Source organism: Pelophylax lessonae (genome assembly GCF_965119305.1).
Source record: "Pelophylax lessonae genome assembly, chromosome: 3".
Lineage (NCBI taxonomy): Eukaryota > Metazoa > Chordata > Amphibia > Anura > Ranidae > Pelophylax > Pelophylax lessonae.
Genome location: NC_138770.1, coordinates 248,971,006 through 248,990,723, shown reverse-complemented (window position 1 = coordinate 248,990,723; position 19,718 = coordinate 248,971,006). Strand labels below are relative to the sequence as shown.

At 41.6% G+C, this 19,718-nt stretch overlaps 1 protein-coding gene across 1 annotated transcript in view; it reads right to left on the bottom strand.

Moving 5' to 3' along the window:
- Nucleotides 1-14,781: 14,781 nt before the first annotated feature.
- GFM1 (G elongation factor mitochondrial 1) overlaps nt 14,782-19,718 on the bottom strand; it is a 73,196-nt gene continuing 68,259 nt past the window's right edge. The window contains exon 18 of the mRNA XM_082249876.1: nt 14,782-15,296. Coding sequence (XP_082106002.1) covers nt 15,165-15,296 — 132 coding nt within the window. The 3' untranslated portion in view covers nt 14,782-15,164. The remainder of the gene's footprint in view (nt 15,297-19,718) is intronic.

Genomic DNA, 19,718 nt, shown 5'->3' with positions numbered 1-19,718 from the left:
CTCTGCTAAGATAAAAGCTGGTTGCTATGGGATGCTGCACATCGCTGCTTATTTTTTTGCACTAAACGGCAGGTATAATTTGTAAATGGTTAATATGGAGGCTGTGGCATTGCACAGCGCTTTTTTGAGCTAACCATTTCCTAATATTTTAAGAACTAGATCTTTAATATCGGTCTTATTTCACCCACTGTGGTCATGCAGCTTTCACAAATAATAACGGCCAAAGGTTAGTGGACCGCTAGTTGAATCACACTTTAAATAGAGCTAATATATTAATTATAAGGAGAATTTTTGATAAATCTAGCTGCAGAAATGTCTAACTAGTGTAAGATGTATATATATTTCAGAAGCACGTGATAAAGTAATTTCCACATTTGAAACTGCTAATCAATATAAAATAATGTTACATCTGACAAGACAATGATACTGTTTTAGAAATAGTAACATAGTGCCACAAATATCAATAAATCAATGCTAATTTAGCTGAATAACGTGAGATTTTTTTTTCGACTTTGTTGGTGGAATTGACACATTGATGACAGCTGTCTTATCTGCAAAATGTTAGTCTTAAAATACTACATGGGGCTCATATGAGTACACTAAGCTTTAAGCCCCGGGTTAACACTACTGCGTGTGCGGGGTTCGCATGTCATGTCGGAGCGCACTGCTCCGACATGACATGCGATCGGCTGTGCGGTGCGAGTTTAGCCATACAGTTTGTATGGCTAAATTCGCATCGCACCCGCAGCAAACACGCACAGGAGGCATTTTTGCTGCCGCATCAGGATCGGATCGCACAGCGGTTCACACTTGTGCGATCCGATCCTGTGCGAACTGCACGATCGCACTGCGATATGCGATCAAACTGGGGGTGTCAAGATTACATGACACCCCCAGCGGATCGCATATGGCAGTGTGAACTGCCGGGGGTGCGTGTGCGATGCGGGAACAGGCTGCGAATTCGCAGCCTTCCCGCATCGCATCAGTGTGAACCGAGCCTTAAACTTGAGTTTAGGAGCTTCTGGCATTTTTTTTTTTTTTTTGCCAAAGCTTCTAGACTCCACTCCATAAAAGCTGGTGTCCATGTACACATAGGCTTTTGCAAGAGTTTAGAAGCTGCTGCAGTTCAACCCCACCCACCCAACCTCCCTCTCCTGAATATCGTTCAGGATAGGAACGTTTTGACCTTCGGCCGCAGTAAAATCGTGGCGTGATTTTGCTGCGTTTTACGGTCAACCTAGTCTGTGTGTACATGAACACTAAAGCTGGATACACCCTATACTATACCAAAACCATATAATATGAGATCAAACCTAAACACTTTCAATTTGTATGCAATCAGGCAGGCCCTTGCACTACATAGTTGAAGGTAAATGTAAAGGAAATTGAACAACAAAAGTTGTATAGTGTGTCTCCAGCCTAAGATTACAATTTTCACATGTACCTGAGCTGCTAACGTAAACTGGCCAATACTATTATGTTACTAAAATGGTTTTGGAGGTTTTCTAAGAGCAATGGAAGCTCAAAATTCTGGGAATCCCCAATTAACGAATCTAAGCACTTCTTTCAAGAGCTGGCAAGCCCTCTTCCCCTCCTGTCTATTGGCCAGTAAGGTCTACCATCATAGCAATGGGCCAGCAGATAGGTGCAGAAATGACAGGACAGCTCTTGAAACTGGTAAATCATGTAAAACCTAATTGGTGTGCCTTGATATCTTAGGGATTTAAAATAGTATGTCTGCAGCTTTTTAGTAATGCTGTCATACTGACAGAGGTGGCTTACTATCTTAATCCGAAAGGGTTTGCCATTTCTGAGCTGAACCAAAATTAAACGAGAGTTTGCATGAGTGTGCTGCATAAAATATTACTCTCTTCTCTATTCATTTCTGCAAGATCTTCCAAGTCTTGGCTCACTGCTCCCCCTTTACCTAGGAGTTGGACTCTTAAACTATGGAAAATCAGACAAGTAGGCAGTGGGATCTGCATTTTGACAGGCAGAATTTAAAGTGGTTGTAAATCTTTACATATACCCACTGAAGTGATTAGCCTCAGGCTCAGGTGATACACAAAAATGCGCAGCTATTTTATAATTCTCCATTTTATGTATGGTTTGTTTAATGCACACCATTAGTAGCAGCAGCAGCTTCCTATTTCAACTTTAAACCTAAAATTCTGCACACCGTGTTTTTTAGGGATCCTTTGTGCAAGTTTATTTGTCATAAAGAGCTGAAACAAACCATCCTACACAAGTTGTACCTGTGTATCTGCAGCCATCTCCTAAAGCACACATTTTACACAGCATTTCTGAGCTTTAGAAGGCGGGGATCTGATGACACACTGCATAGCATAGAGCAGGGAAGAATAACTGAGGACAGAAACCACACTAGGTGCATTGGATCAAGGTGAATATGGATCTAATTTATTCAATTTAGAGGTTTACAACCACTTTAAAGCAATACTATCAATTCAGTAGGAGATGAAAATCTGTAAATTCTTTTTCTGATGAATCTTGGTACAGCTCACAAAATGGCTCTTACTCTGTGGAGGTGAGAATTTGCACTTTGTTGACTGCCTGCTGAAACAATGCCATGTGTACATGTTCATGAATCTTCAGGTATTGTGCAGATATTAGCATTATCTTCTATAAATCACATATATCAGGTTAAAAAAAAAAATCTTTGTTTTACTGTTAAATCTGACCACAAAACATTTAATAACCTCAACTCTAGGAAGAAAAGAAATGTTGAAAGACTTAGTTCACACCAGTGCTACTTTAGTGCGATATTTTTTTTTAAGCCACAGATCCGTTTGACTTGGACCTTCGATGTCACTATGGCTTGCGACTTCATTTAACAAGTCAACGCATGTTGCCATGAAATCGCAAAAAACGTGCAGGCAGGAACTTTTTTTTTTTTTAAGCTGCTGCAACGAGTTCTGATTTGCACAGTGGCAATGGGGTGCGATTTGTCATGTGACTTTAAACTGTCAAATCACACTGGTGTGAACTAGGGCTTGATGTCATTTATTATAAAAGACAAGCTTTTCATGGCAGCACTAACTTTTAAATTCTTTACTGCAGCATTTCAGTGCAGAAGGCAATAGGGTAAAAGGAGCCCTAGCAAACCCTGCCCTGAGACTGTTGTACCGTGTAGCATGCCTTGTCTTTGCAACCTCATTTTGGTTTTCTGGTAGTGATCATAAATATTCTGTCACTGATTCGCTAACAAATTTCACATTGGAGACGTGTTTAGCAAGCTTTTGTAGTTTGCACCTTACGTAAATATAAAATATAACCTATGTGTAATCTATTTTCCATTAACCTGTAAAGATGACTCCTGTAATATAACCTGCCTACTTAATTAAATAAAGTTTTATACTATTTTCATGTTGTTATTGTGTGGCTGCTAATGAAAAGACAAAATGTATCCTGTACTTGTTCAGAAGATGACCTTGGTTTGCAGCGACCTGTAAAAAGAGTAATATTGAATTACATCTGACTGCTAATAGGACACTTTAACTGGAGCTGAATACATCTATTTATAGGTAGTGGTCTGGGGAGGGTCCCCTGAGATCCCTTCCAATACAGTCACTGAATAAAAGGACAAGTCGCCCTCTACTGAGCTGTGAATGTGCTGGAGCAATCGTCTAACGAGCAATCCCCTGATCACAGCTTCTCTGGCCAGCCACTAATTAAAGGCTATAAAAATATACCTTTTCACATTGGGCAATTTAACTTTGTGCACTAAGCTAAAAACTTTTATCTAATGAGAATGCAAAAAGTATTTCATGAACATTCAGATGCATAATTACACAAAAGCAAATTGTAGAAATACTTTGAGGAACCCCAAGCATTCCAGTTTGATATGATGGTGTTGTGGTCTATTGGAAACAGAGCTCTCTCTCTCACACATATATATATATATATATATATATATATATATATATATCTTGAAAAAACAGATCCAACCTCTAATAGTGTTAAACATTGCTCAAGAAATTAAAGGAACACTTTTTATTCAGAGTATAGCATCAAGTCAAGTAAACTCCTGGGATATTGATCTGGTCAGTTAGGTAGCAGAGGGGGTTGTTAATCAGTTTCAGCTGCTTTGGTGTTAACAACAACTGGGCATTAATGAGGCCACCTCCAAAACAGGAGTGGTTTTACGGGGCAAGGCCACTGGCTTTTTTTTTTTTTTTTTTTCCTTTCTTCTTCTAAATGGTTCTTCACTAGTTTTGCATTGGGCTTGGGTCAGTGTCACTACTGGTAGCATGAGGCAATACCTGGACCCTATTAGATGTTGCACAGGCAGTCAAACTCCTCCAGGATGACACATCAACATGCCATTGCCATAAGGTTTGCTATGTCTCCCAGCACAGTCTCAAGAGCATGGAGGAGATTCCAGGAGACAAGCAGTTACTCTAGGAGAGCTGGACAGGGCTGTAGAAGGTCCTTAACACATATATATATCGACACAGTGTCTCACAAAAGTGAGTACACCCCTCACATTTTTGTAAATATTTTATCATCGCTTTTCATGTGACAACACTGAAGAAATGACACTTTGCTACAATTTAAAGTAGGGAGTGTACAGCTTGTATAACAGTGTAAATTTGTTGTCCCCCCCAAAATAACAACACACTGCCATTAATGTCTAAACCGCTGGCAACAAAAGTTGCAAGCCAAAAAAAACCACACAAACACAGAAACTGATTATCAACCCCCACTGCTACCTAACTGCCCAGATCAATATCCCAGGAGTTTAATTGACTTGATGCTTTGCTCGAGTTAAAAAGTGTTCCTTTAATTTTTTTGAGCAGTGTGTGTATATATATATATACACACACACACACACATCTCTTTATGGACCTTGCTTTGTGCACTGGTGCGCACTAATGTTGGTACAGGAAGGGGCGAGCCCCCAAACTGTTCCCACAAAGTTGGGAGCAGAAAATTGTCCAAAATGTCTTTGGTATGCTGATGCCTTAAGAGCTCCCTTCACTGGAACTAAGGGGCCAAGCCCAACACCTGAAAAACAACCCCACACCATAATCCCCCCTCCACCAAATGATTTGGACCAATGCACAAAGCAAGGTCCATAAAGACATGTATGAGCATGTTTGGGGTGGAGGAACTTGACCTTAACCCGATAGAACACCTTTGGAATGAATTAGGGCACAGACTGCGAGCCAGGCCTTCTCATCCACATCAGTGCCTGACCTAACAAATAAGCGTCTGGAAGAATGGTCAAACATTCCCATAGACACACTCCTAAACCTTGTGGACAGCCTTCCCAGAAGAGTTGAAGTTGTTATAGCTGCAAAGGGTGGGCCAACTCACTATGGAACCCTACAGACTAAGACTGGGATGCCATTAAGTCCATGTGGGTGTAAAGGCAGGCGGCCCAATACTTTTGTATATATTTATAATAAAAAAAAAAACACAATTATCACAAGGGTGTATTTTGATACCTGGTTAGCACATGCACATTTGTCACGCAGCAAACTCAAAAATTCAAGTGAAAAGGATGTCCTATGTGTAATGTGTGGAAATGTGAAAAAAGAAACACGAGCAGGGACAGAAGCTGCTGCCTAAGATGTGATGATGTTTCGGTATAACGGAAGTTTCCAAAACAGTCAAAGAAGCTTGGATTAGTAGTGGAATCTTTTGTGTATGTGCAGCTGCCTAAATATTTTAGTTTTAAAGCGTATGTACTGTATATGCTAAAACGTATCTTCATTCTGGATTAAGTAGGGAAAGGTTAAAGCATATCAGGTTTTAATGTATTGCTATCTGTGTCTCAGTGCAGTGGTTTCGTTTTAGGGCATAGTCACACTTCTGCAATGTTCTTTCTGATGCATTTTCCATTGACAGCAAATGAAACAGAGTATAGATGTGCTTTACAATGCACTTTGAAGTAAGATTTCAACACCTATACCACTCATCAACGCATATTGATGATACACATGCATGAACGTGCATTTTCGTTGATCTCAAAGAAAAATACATAGGCGTGAATAAGCCCTTACTTCCTGTCCCAAAAGACACAACAGGACAACATTTTACCAAAGTAAAGCCCCGTACACACGTACCGAATGTCGGCCGAACGATCGGCCGTCTTTTGTCCAGGGCTGTCGTGTCTGTTGAAAACTGCAAAAGACTGCACACAAATTTTGTCGGCCAACAACAGCCGACTGCAGAAGTGATGTCATGTGATGGTTAACTTTCCTTGTCTTTTTTCTTTTCTGAGCATGCCCAGTCTTGCTAATCTGCTGTCTGTCGGCCGAAATCTGTACTGACTGGCGAACAATCGGCCGTTCTGGTGTTGGCCAACAAAAATTTTAATGCCTGCACGACAGATTCTGTTCGGCCGAAAGCACGCTGTCGGAAGCATCATACTAACAAGCCTACAGTCGGCCGAATATTTACGGCCGACAATCGGTACGTGTGTACGGGGCTTTAGATGAAATCCCATCTTCAAACATTCGTCCTGGTTTGGAAAATTAATCATCACCCTTTGCTCTGGATTTCCCAGTAATTTTTGTCTCTGTCACAATTGGAACCAGCACAGAGAGGGTAAATCTCACCAGTTAGGACGCACACAACAACTTGACAGAGGGTTGAACCTGTGCCTACTCCTTACAAAACCAAAAATAAAAAAAAATGTCATTACATACACTTTAGGTAGCACTTCCATACCTATGGAACAGATCTGTTGTATTACCGCTTTATGTTGTGCAACTCTGTGACTCAAGAATTTGCATGCAAAGTCATCAATTCAGTGTTACACAAAGTGACTCTACAGTGTATATACATTTTATTTAAAATGACAGAGAATAAAGACTAAACTATAACTTTTTTTTTTTTAACAGGTAAACATGAAATATTGCATAAAATATTTTGTATACTACTTTTTCAGCAGGTAAATCATTATGCTCTTAATTATATGTAACCCAGTTGCAATAGTTCCTGCTGACTACCCATTTACACCTAAGCTGAAATATACACATAGTAAATAAGAGGACTTTTTCCCTACTGAATGGCTTTGACTGATTGAGGTGTCACTGAGAACCTGTATCTGCCTGAAAAGAATTGGAATACTGCTGAGCCATCTTTTTTTAGCTAACCCATAGTGCTCAGGGAATCTTGACACGTATTAACCACTTGCCTACTGTGCACTTAAACCCCCTTCCCATCCAGGCCAATTTTCAGCTTTCAGCGCTCTCACACTTTGAATGACAATTGCGCGGTCATGCTACACTGTACCCATATGAAATTTTTATCATTTTTTTTCACACAAATAGAGTTTTTTTTTGGTGGTATTTAATCATCTCTGGGTTTTTTATTTTTTACAAAAAAAAAGAAAAAAGAAAATTTTGAAAAAAAAAAAAGTTTCTTATTTTCTGCGAGTAAATTTTGAAAATAAATAAATTTGTCTCCTTCACTGATGTGCGCTGATGAGGCGGCACTGATAGGCACTGATGAGATGGCACTTATGGACACTGATAGAGTATAAAAGTACCTGCGCTGCTTGTCAATAAATAATATGTGTACAAATCAACATTTTATATCGTGCATAAAGTGCTAGTGCTTAACCTACTATGCAAAATAATAGAAAAAATATCTTAAGTGACAATCAATATGCATAAATAGAAGTGAGCCAAAAAGATTCTAAACAAATATTAACTGTTATGGTAAATGTCTTATTTTCTTCAATTAATCACGTGATCTAATAGTGACAATCTTTGTGCAAAACATAAGTCCAAAGTCCATGCTCATATAAAAGTGCCGGTGCTCTCTGTTCACGAGTAGGTGCTCCCCTCTTGGTCCCCTACTCACCAGAAGCCAAATGATAAACCGCTTTAAGGATATTCTTTGGTGATAATAGCCTTGATGGACCGCCAAATAAACAACCTTATGGGTGTACTGCAGCTCACAACATCCAGGTGATGCTCATAAAAGAGAGAGATGCTAGCATCGTGAAGCATGTCAAAACTTTATTTGATGCACACATTAAAAGGTTACACTTACAATTTAGTAGATAGTCAAACGCCTGAACACCATCCCACGGGTCGCCACACAGATGGCTGTACTCTCTCCCTGTGTCCCCGGAAACCGGAAGTCGGATGCGGCCGGACGTAGTACGTATTCGGACGAACGGCTTGACGCGTTTCGCTCCGCAAACAGAGCGTTATCAAAAGCCTAACTTATGGGCACTGATGAGGAGGTACTAATATGCTGCACTGATGAGCACTGATAGGCGGCACTGATGAGCACTGAGAGGTGGCACTGCTGGGCACTGAGAGGCGGCACTGATGGGCACTGGCGGATGGCACTGATGGACACTGATGGGTGGCACCATCAGTGCCCATAGTGCATCCAGTCAGTGCTCATCAGTGCCTAGATGAGCAAGCACTGACTGGCAGCACTATGGGCACTGATTGTGGGCACTGAGTATGTTTTTTTACCTTGTGTAATCAGGGCACTGGTGATCGGTGCCCTGATTACATTCTTCTGTGTCCCCGGCGCTGGGCAGCTCTTCCTCCTTCCTCACACTGCAGTCTCCGTGTGAGGAAGGAGCGCTGGCGATGAGAGATTATCTCATATGTTTACATATGAGATCATCTCTCATTGGACGGTCCGATCACGTGGTGAATGGCCGCTGTGATTGGCCATTCACCACGATCTGTGATCGGCTGTGTACAAGGGACACGGCAGACACAGATTTTCCCCGATGCGCGCTCGCGGGAGCGCGCGGGGAGACTGTTTCTGGGAGGCCGTATAAAGACGGCCTCCCGAAAATGTGAGTCCGCGCTGCAGCCGTACATAGGCTGTAGCGCGGATGGGAGGAAGTTAAAAAAAAAAAAGACAACCCTAGTTTATTGAAGGCCTCGTTTCTACTGCAGAGGTGTAGGTAAAAAAGAAAAGATCCACCACCACATATCTATCCAGGGAGAAGGGAAGCACACATTGTGCAGAGGTTGCATTTGTGAACAGAGATCTTTTTTCCATCTTGGTCTTTTATGTTTTAGAGTTACTGCTAGAGCTGCACGATTCTGAATAAAATTAAAAAATGTGAATCACTATTCTTTTGCCTAGAATAAAGATCACAATTCTCGACGCAACATCATCTTTAACATTATACAAAAAAAATCGGACTAACTTTACAGTTCAGTTTTTTTATTAAATTCATTAAAGTGTATTTTTTCCCAAAAAACTGTGTTTGAAAGACTTCTGTGCAAATACAGTGTGACATAAAAGATTGCAACGATCCCCATTTTATTCTCCAAGGTCCCTGCTAAAAAAGTATATATATATATATATATATATATATATATATATATATATATATATATATATATATATATAGAATGTTTGGGAGTTCAGAGTAATTTTCTAGCAAAATATTGTTATCAAATACTTACCGTAATTTTCCTTTCCTGATGGACTCCATGGCAGCTTACGTGTGGGTTAGTCCCGCCTCCTCCTACCTCATAGGACCCTACTCCCATAAATGTTTACTCCGTGCTAGAGGCCATGTTCCATAAATAGCCTACTCCAGCAGATGGGAGGGGGACTCCTGCTGCCATGGAGTCCATCAGGAAAGGAAAATTACGGTAAGTATTTGATAACAATTTTCTGTTTTCCTGACAGACTCCATGGCAGCTTACGTGTGGGAACTAACTAGCCAAAACGCACAAGGGTGGGAAACTGCTGGCCAAAAGAAATTAAATTTGCACCATCAACAGAGAGTACTTGCAAACCAAAGTTAACAGAAGACAATGAAGCTGGCTCAATACAATAAGGAGTCATGAAAGTTAATGGAAGATCATGAAGCCGCCTTGCAAATTACTTCAGGGGCCACATGACGAGAAGCCGCCCAGGATGTGGACACCCCTCTTGTCGAATGCACGGTCACCGCTTCTGGAGGAGCCAAGCCCTTAGCCTTATATGCCCATTGGATGGATGACCATTGGATGGTCTGAACAATCCATGCTGCTATGGATCTTGAAGAGGCCCGCAAAGCCCTTGTTCTTCTCGTGGAGGAGAACAAATAGATAATCTGATCGCCTGAAGGAAGCTGTCGCATCCAGGTACAGTCTCAGAATTGCACCCACATCTAATGGATGTGTATCCGGATCATCTGATGATTTGAATGTTGGAAGGACAATCTCCTGGTTCTTGTGGAAAACAGAGACCACCTTGGGGTGTGATTCCCAACATGGGGATAAGAACCACACGATCTGGAAAGAAGGTCAGGAATGGTTCTTTGCAACCCAGAGAACTAATCTCGGAGACTCTTTTAGCTAAGGTGACGGCTACCAAGAAGGCCGATATCAGAGACAGATCTTTTAATGGAGAGTTGCTCCGTGTGACTCCTTCTGACGTCAGAAAGGAAGTTCAAGACGAGTGGAAGATCCCATTTAGGGAACCTTGGCTTCCTCTGTGGCCTGAGTCTGCACGCTCCCCCAAAGAATTGAGGAACAAGAGGATGAGACGCCCAAGAAGTTCCTGTGAAGGCCGAAATAGCAGAAACTTGCACACGTAGTGAGCTAACGGATAATGGTAGGTCCAGTCCCGACTGCAGGAAACCAAGGATATGCTGAATATTTAGGTCAATGCATGACCCCCCCTTCCTTGGTAACAAAATACATGAACTTGGACCAGATCCTTCCGTAGACCTTGTTAGTGCCCGCTCTTCTGGCACTTGAGAGTAGAAATTGCCCCACTCTGGCAACCGAACGCCTCCAGCCTTTCCCTCTCAAAAACCATGCCTTCAGGTGCAGATGAGCCGGGCATGGGTGTAGAGTTGCTCCCTGGAACAGAAGGTCCGGCCTGATGGGTAGAGGAACTGGATCCCGAAAAACTGAGGAGCATCAGCAGGGGAAACCATGGCCTGTTCGGCCAGTATGGGGCTATTGTTAGCACTTCCACATCTTCCATCCCGAGTCTAGGCTAGGAACCGGAGAATGACAGGAACTGGGGGAAAGGCATATGCCCTGTGGAATCTCCACTGGTCTGTCAGAGCATCCGTCCCGAAAGGCTTGGGGACAACGGAACCTCACATAATACTTCAGAAGCTTGTGATTGCATGGGGATGCAAATAGATCCATTTCCGGGCGAAATTCCAGAGAAGTGAGCCACTAATAGACATCGTTGTGAAGGCTCAATTCGTCGTTGTCCAAGCGGACTCTTGAGAGGAAGTCCGCTTGAACATTCTGTACCCCCGGAAGAAACACTGCAGTGAGGTTGACCAGGTGTTTCTGGGCCCAATATAAGATCGGATCTACCTCCTTCAACAGGGAGCGACTGCGAGTGCCTCCTTGTCGCTTCACATAGGAGACCGCGGTCGTATTGTCCATCCTCAGGATCACAGAAGTCCCTTCTATTAGGTGATTGAATGCTTTCAGAGCGCAGAATGCAGCTCGCAATTCTAGAATATTTGACACTACCATGTAAGCTTGGAAATCCCAGCTGCCCTGGGCTATCTCCATCTGACAGAGGTCACCCCATCCGGTGTTGCTGGCATCCGTGGTAACTGTGATCCAAGAGATGGGCATGATGGAATGGCAACTGAGGATATTCCTGCTCTGCAGCCACCATGGAAGGCTCTCCTGCATTGATGATGTTATGCGAATGAGGCGATTTTGATCTCCTGGACGCCACTGATGGAGAAACCCCATTTGGAAAGGCTGCATTTTCCACTGTGCCCACTTCACCATTGGAGTCGTGGCTACCATGGTCCCAACCACTCTTAGACACTGAGATGCTCGAAGGTGAGTGGCCAACGCAGCTACGCGTACCGTGTCCCTGACTACCGGGATCTTCTCAAGGGGCAAAGAAATTGTGCCTCGACTTGTGTCGAACTGAGCTCCCAGAAATATTAACGACTGGGTAGGCTCCAGGTGGCTCTTCTCCATGTTCAGTAGCCAGCAGAACTCGCGAAGAGTGGCTATTACCTGAGACCTGTGTACCAGAAGTTGTTCTCGGTCTTGTGACAGCAGGAGCAGGTTGTCCAGATAATGGTGTAGACGGACGCCTTTGGTCCTGATCAAAGCCAGATCTACTGCGAATCGCAGGAACTTCTGGTAATCTGCTGCCACTGGCACATGGAAATAGGCATCCTTGAGGTCGAGCTTTACCCCGGATGCCTGCATTCTCAGATGTGCCTCTTTATTTATCATCAACCATGTGAGTTGCTAAATATTGTACATTCATTACATGTAACCATATTGCTACGCTTAGAGGCACCTCTCTTCTTTTTTATACTCTGTAGCTTCTGCTGGATTTTGCTTCTAATCCCCTTGTGGAGGCTGCCATTTATGGATGGACATTTTATGGTTGCACAACCTATCACATTGCTATAATCTTTTTATATGGACTATAAACTGAAGGACTTATAAATAAATGGTTGTGGAACGAATCATCTTATGGTGGAAATTGTCTTTGATACGAGTGCTTTGGATTACAAGCATGTTTCTGGAACAAATTACGCTCCCAATCCAAGGTTTTACTGTATTAAAAAATTAATGGGAGATGGGTTGGACAACAAGAGTGGCTATTCCATTAATGTTGTGTCACAATGTTTGATAAAGCCCTTTATTCTCAACCACTTATGTCATCAAATAGTCAATTAATAAGTGTTTGCAGCACAGTATGACAAGCCCATTTTAAATAAACCATGTTTAATTATTTTAAGACGAAAGGAATCTAAATATGAAAAATGAACAAACAAGCATTTCTGAAGAAACACTCATCTTGAAACATTTCTGGCAGTAATCTTAGTTGTGAAATAATAATGCACTCATTCTCAGGGGTTCATGTCACAAGTCTGCTATCAGTTCTAAAAATAAATTCCATCCAGTATTTTGGATGTGTGATGTAAATATGAGGAAACAAATAAGTTATGCTGCTAAATACAATTGATACATTTGAAAAAAAATGTCATCATTAAAAGGTAGTTTGCGTGTATCAAGTTAAACTTAAACAGCCGTAAAGTCCAATATAGTTACATTTTTTTTATAAGGGGCAAAAGTGACCACACCATCCTTTAGTTATTATGGTTACCCAGTGATAAGACCAATACAGTTCATCCACTGATACCGATTCATAGAAACTTATCCTGTTTGCATTGGTGACTTTAATTTGCAAAAAAGCTTAAGCCTAGCACAAATGGGCCGAATGCCAGGCAACATCGGTCGGTTAAAAAAAAACAAAAAAAAACGCTGCTCTTCGGTTCGTGTATGCCAGCTGGTCCGACAGAAGCCTGCCGTTTGGCCGGCTTCTGTCGGATGTGCATGCTGGAAAACCAGCAGCCAACTGGTTCCTGATCAGCGCTCTAAGCGGAGATTCCCATCAGAACACAAAAGCTCAGCAGGGAAGATCGCTATACTAACGTTGGATCGTTAGTACAGCAACTCGGACCAGAGCTGACAGTTCTTTTTCGTTCATTTCAAAACTCATAGTGTATACCAGGCTTAATTGTACAATCTGTGTTCAAAAGCCTTTAGAATAACTAACAATTATGCAGTACAACAGCCTATTTAAAAGCATTTGCTATAGTTCTAAAGGCTTCTAGAAATATATATAATATACTTAGAGGGCTATAAAATAGAATTAATCAATTTCCATTCAGGTAGTTTCAGACATTTCCTTAAATACATGTTGTAGGTCAAGAGGAGACTGTACAATCAGAACATAACTGTTGTGACCAGTTTAACACTTGTTAAAAGGTAGATATCTTTGAAAGCGGCTTACCTAACAAATAATTTGATAACATCTATAAAGTACACATACAGAGGGGCCCAAAAATTGTATACACACTTCAACATGATAAATGTATGCATAATCATTTTAGTATTAGATTTATATAAACATCAAAGGGTAGCTGTAAGTCATGTTTGAATTATCCAAATCAAATTAGGTGCTCAAAGTGGTCACCATTAGCATCCAGTTTGGCAAACTACTGCATAAACAACATTGACTAGAGTGTCCACAGGAATTGCTCTGCATGAGGTTTCAATTTTATTCCCATAGTGCATTCAGTGTAGGTGGATTTCTACGGTATACAACATCCTTTAGTGTTCCCCACAGATAGAAATCGAGAGCTGTTAAGTCCGGGGAAGGTGGAGGGAATTGAACAGTACCTCTACGGCATATCCAACGTCCTGGCAGACTGTCTTTGAGATAGGCTCTCATGTCCCCATGGTAATGAGGTGTTGCGCCATCTTGCCGGAAGTACAATTTCCCATCCACATAAACTGCATAAATGCCCAGTAAAATGGATGTGTGAAGCATGTCGAGGTACACTAGACCAGTGACCGTGCCTTCAAAAAAAAAAAAAGAATATCGTTGAACTTCACACACATTTTTAAATTTACTTTAAAATGGTCTTGCGTTGCTTGAAAGTCAAGGGTACCTCCGCCATTTTCTTTGACTCTCTGCTGAAGGTCACATGACGACAATGGTGCAACTACTGACATCTTTAGGGGAAACATATTACTATACATTCCTGCCATAATTCCCTTTGGGTTTTAAAAAGGGGATAGATAACTGTTGAAGTGTGTATACTTTTTTTTGGGGCTCCTCTGTATATTCTTGGAGATCATAGGTAAACTCAATAACGAATTTTAGAAACACAAATGACTGATGAAAAACCAAAATACTGAAGTGTCAGCAACAATAAACTTTATTTCACTGTGGTGAATTGCTGTAATAATTCATGAAGAGAAAAAGTTGAACGTAAAATGCTAGACAGTCATGTAGCTGATGAATTTCCAGGATATTGTAAGATTATGGTTTCCTTCCACAAGAAAAGAGCAGTCTACAATTTAGTCTGTATTCACCAACATCACTTGGGTTGTCTTGAGAGAGAAGATGAAGACTTGTGCCAAACAGCCTGTAGAACATGTGATTGCTTCATATGATGAACACTCAGTTTTTACCATATCCAAATTAAGTCTGAGCTTTGTGGATTATATGTTAACTACACAGGTTTAGGGGTTTCACAAAAACCAGCCATGAACCTTTAATATCTGCTGTAACCACACTCCATGCATGGCTGGAATGTAAGGGTGACTTAGTAGAAAGGTAACCATTGGTGGGAAATCTCAGAAAATAAAAAGCAGAGCTGGGCTCAAGTCTCTAATTAGGGATCAGAAGTAAGATCAACTCTTGTACTTTCCTTTCTTCACTGGAAGCTGGCCCGTTGCCTCAAGATGTTTGTTGATAATTTCTTCTTGCACACTGGCTAAGCAAGGCTGGTACTTCTGGTACTCCATAGTGTATTCACCCTTCCCCTAAACATAGAAACAAATACATGAGCACAACACAGCACAAAAAAGCATTTTCTTTAGATGATCTGTTACAACTAAAATTAAACAAAAATCTACCAAATGCTAAGAGACTATAAAAACAGAACAGGACGCACTGACCCGGTTTAAATTCATATCCCAAATTCAACTCAAACCTTTAAGGGAATTTGTCCCCTCAACTAATCCCAATGCCTTCAAACAACTCTGCCTAGAAACTTCTCCCATTCAACACGGCCATTCCGTTTCATTTAAGCTCCTCTCTCACAGCTTCCTGATAACTGTGCCCTGTCGTTCCCAACTTGCTGGGAAAGAGACCTAAATGTGACTGATTCTCTCTGAACAATGACAGAGGATACTGAAACTGCACACAAATCTTCCATTTCCAGTAAAATATAAGAATCTTGTTAGAAACCGTTAACTCTTTTGTATTGGGTGTGGAAAACATTACATAAAATGTTCCTGCAGTGCTCACAGCTTTACTGGAGATGCCAACAGCATGCAGGGTGGTTACTACATATTTTTTTGGACTGTCCAGTCATACAAGAGTTTTGGGATAAAATCTGTGACTTTAACTTCCAACTGACCAATTTGAAAGCCTGCATTGCACTATATTGGAGACTTCTGTCCCTCTGATTGTTTTGTTGATACATAAGGGCAATCAAATTAGAACTATGGAGGGTTTGATGGCAGGAGTGCACTACAATGAAGAACGATTCCTTAAAACCTGGTTCTATTGTGCAGTCTTCCAAACCACTCCTGGAATACAGTGCCCTCCTGAGTACAATGCAGGGGTTGGTTTGAAGCACTCTTCCAAGGGTCCTCACTCTCAATACCCCCCTCCTCCCAGTCTTGTCTTTGCATGCTACATTTCCTGCACTTTTTTCACTTTCCTTTGCTTCTTTGTGGCGTTCAAAGGTCTTCTTCTATGTCAGGATACATACAGTCCATGTGCCAAGAATTCTGTACATCTATATGCTCAGACTTGTCTTTAAGGGAGGATTGAGTTCTCGACCTTTACATACTGTTGCTGTCCCCTCAAAATAACTCAACACACAGCCATTAATGTCTAAACAGATGGCAACAAAAGTGAGTACACTCCTAAATGAAAATGTCCAAATTGGGCCCAATTAGCTATTTTCCCTCCCCAGTGTCATGTGACTCGTTAGTGTTACAAGATCTCAGGTGTGAATGGGGAGCAGGTGTGTTAAATTTGGTGTTATCACTCTCTCATACTGGTCACTGGAAGTTCAACATGGCACCTCATGGCAAAGAACTCTGGGATCTGAAAAAAAAGAATTGTTGCTCTACATACAGATGTCCTAGGCTATAGGAAGATTGCCAAGACCCTGAAACTGAGCTGCAGCACGGCGGCCAAGACCATACAGCGGTTTAACAGGACAGGTTCCACTCAGACAGAACAGGCCTCTCCATGTTGACCAAAGAAGTTGAGTGCACATGCTCAGCGTCACATCCAGAGGTTGTCTTTGGGAACTAGACGTATGAGTGCTGCCAGCATTGCTGCAGAGGTTGAAGGGGTGGGGGTCAGCCTGTCAGTGCTCAGACCATACACCGCACACTGCATTAAATTAGTCTGCATGGCTGTCATCCCAGAAGGAAGCCTCTTCTAAAGATGGTGCACAAGAAAGCCCACAAACATTTTACTGAAGACAAGCAGACTAAGGACATGGATAAACGTACTTGGTTCAGATGGTGTCTAGCATGTGTGGTGGCAACCAGGTGAGGAGTACGAAGACAAGTGTGTCTTGCCTACAGTCAAGCATGGTGGTGGATGTGTCATGATCTGGGGCATGAGTGCTGCAGTTACTGGGGAACTACAGTTCATTGAGGGAACCATGAATGCCAACTTGTACTGTGACATACTGAAGCAGAGTATGACAGTTTGGTGCCCAATTTGGACATTTTCACTTAGGGGTGTACTCACTTTTGTTGCCAGTGGTTTAGACATATAGACATAATATTTAGGATTGCCACACACATGGGAAAAAAAATGAATGGACACATATCTGGTCATTTACATGATCTTGATTGAAAACAATTGTTCTATACAACAAAGTAAACATCCATTTCATCAAATGAAATCATATTTTCTTTTAATAAAATTAATAGTTTATTAAACTGGACTGTTTATTCAGTGCAACAGATTTTTAACCACTTACCGCAAAGTGACGTACCCCTACATCGGCTGACATTGCGTGGTTATACCGGGATGATGCCTCTAGCTAGAGGCATCATCCTGGTACCATTGTTTAGAGGCAGCGGTCGGCTTTCCGGCGGTAACGACCGATGCGGCTCGGGAGCTGCTCGATTGTTACCCCGGTGAGCGGGAGGGGACGCCCCCCCTCCCGCGGCTCTGCCCGGGTCTCCCATTCCACTGGCTGGATGAAGTCCCGATCTAAGCCGGATGCGGCTTCGATCGGGTCTACGATGACGTAACCCGGAGGCGGTGTCCATAACGTCACATCCGGGTTACTCAGCAGCTAAAGGCGGCAGATTCAAAAAGTGAGTGTATCAAAAATGCAGTTTTCGGCGTTTTGAATACATGGAAGTGTAGTGGAGGGGTCTAGGGTCTTTTAGACCCCCGATCCCTCCATAAAGAGTACCTGTCACTGCATACTGCTGTCACAAGGGATATTTACATTGCTTGTGACAGCAATAAAAGTGATCAGATTTTTATTTTTTTTTTTAAAAACCTGTGCTAAAATTAGAAAAAAAAAAAAAAAAAATAAATAGGAAAAAAAAACCCCAAAAACATTTTAGCCGCCCCCGTCAGCTCGCGCACGAAAGAAAACGTATATGGAAGTAAAGCCGCAAATTAAATCACTGTTCAAACCACACATGTGAGGTAACGTCGCGATCGCCAGAGTGTGAGCAATAATTAAAAAAAAAAAAAAAAGAGCTACACCTAACTCTAAACTGGTAACCGTTAAAAATTTTTAAAGCGTCGCCTATGGAGATTTCTATTGACCGTAGTTTGTCGTCATTCCACAGGTGTGCGCAATTTTAAACCATAACATATTGGGTATCTATTTACTCGGCGTGACATCATCTTTCATAATATACAAAAAAATGGGCTAACTTTACTATTTAGTTTTTTTTTTAATGCAAAAAATGCAAAAATGGTGTTTGAAAGAACGCTGCGCAAATACGCGTGACAAAAAATATTGCAATGACCACCCTTTTATTCTCCAGAGTATTTGCTAAATATATATATATATATATATATATATATATATATATATATATATATATATATATATATATATATATAATGTTTGGGGGTTCTAAGTAATTTTCTAGCAAAAAATGCTGATTTTAACTTGTAAACAAAAAGTGTCAAAAATAGGCTTGGGGCTTAAGTGGTTAAGAAAGGATTCGTTCAATGAAATGATTATTGGAGTGAATGATCATATTGTAACATATATGGACAGTATTAGTGAGCATCATTTATTGTCAGAATAAGCGTACCTTAGCTGTTGACACATTGGGCAATAGATCAGCGAGAAAGACATTTGACAAATACTGGAACATCTAACCGCTTTCTACATTTCCGTTGGAGATCTAGATCCCACTGGACTGTTCTCATTGAGTAGAAAATCATTCACATCACTTAGCTTGAAGTACGTGGTTGAGCGTGTGTATGATCTCCCCAAATGGTTGGCAATAATTATATATATTATTCAGGGGATTTATTGGGTAAAATACTCATTAAAGTAATTAAGTCTCATTTTTTTAAAATAACAAACATGTTATACTTACCTCCTCTGTGCAGTTGGTTTTGCACAGGGCAGCCTGGATCCTCCTCGTCACACGTCCTGCTTCACAGCTCCTGGCCCCTCCCTCCCGTCGCTTGCCCCCACAGCAATCAGTTTGCCATGGGGGCACCTGAGCCGAGCTGCAGCTCTGCATGTCCATTCAGACACGGAGCTGTGGTTGCCCCCCCCCCTCCTGATTGGCCAACTGACTTTGATTGACAGCCATGGAAGCCAATAGCTCCATAGCTATCTCTCAGCCAATCAGGCGGGAGAGTCCAGAAAGGCCGAGGGGACTCGTGGACATTGCTGGATAGAGATGGGGCTCAGGTAAGCATTAGGGGGTGCTGGGGAGGCTGCTTCACACAGAAGGCTTATCTTAATGCATAGAATGCTTTAAGATAAAAAAAAAAAACCTACTGACTTTATAACTCCTTTAAGATGAATGTAGTAACTTCTTACAGCTACACTATTGTACAATGGCACATGTATTATTTGTTAATAAAATTGTCTGTGGTCTCACTGTAGCTGATCTATTCCCCATTACTGGTTTACAGTGCCCTGTTCTGCTTTCTCACGTCAGAGCTTCCAGTAAGGAGAATAGTGAGAATCACAGCAGTGACATCATCAAATCTCA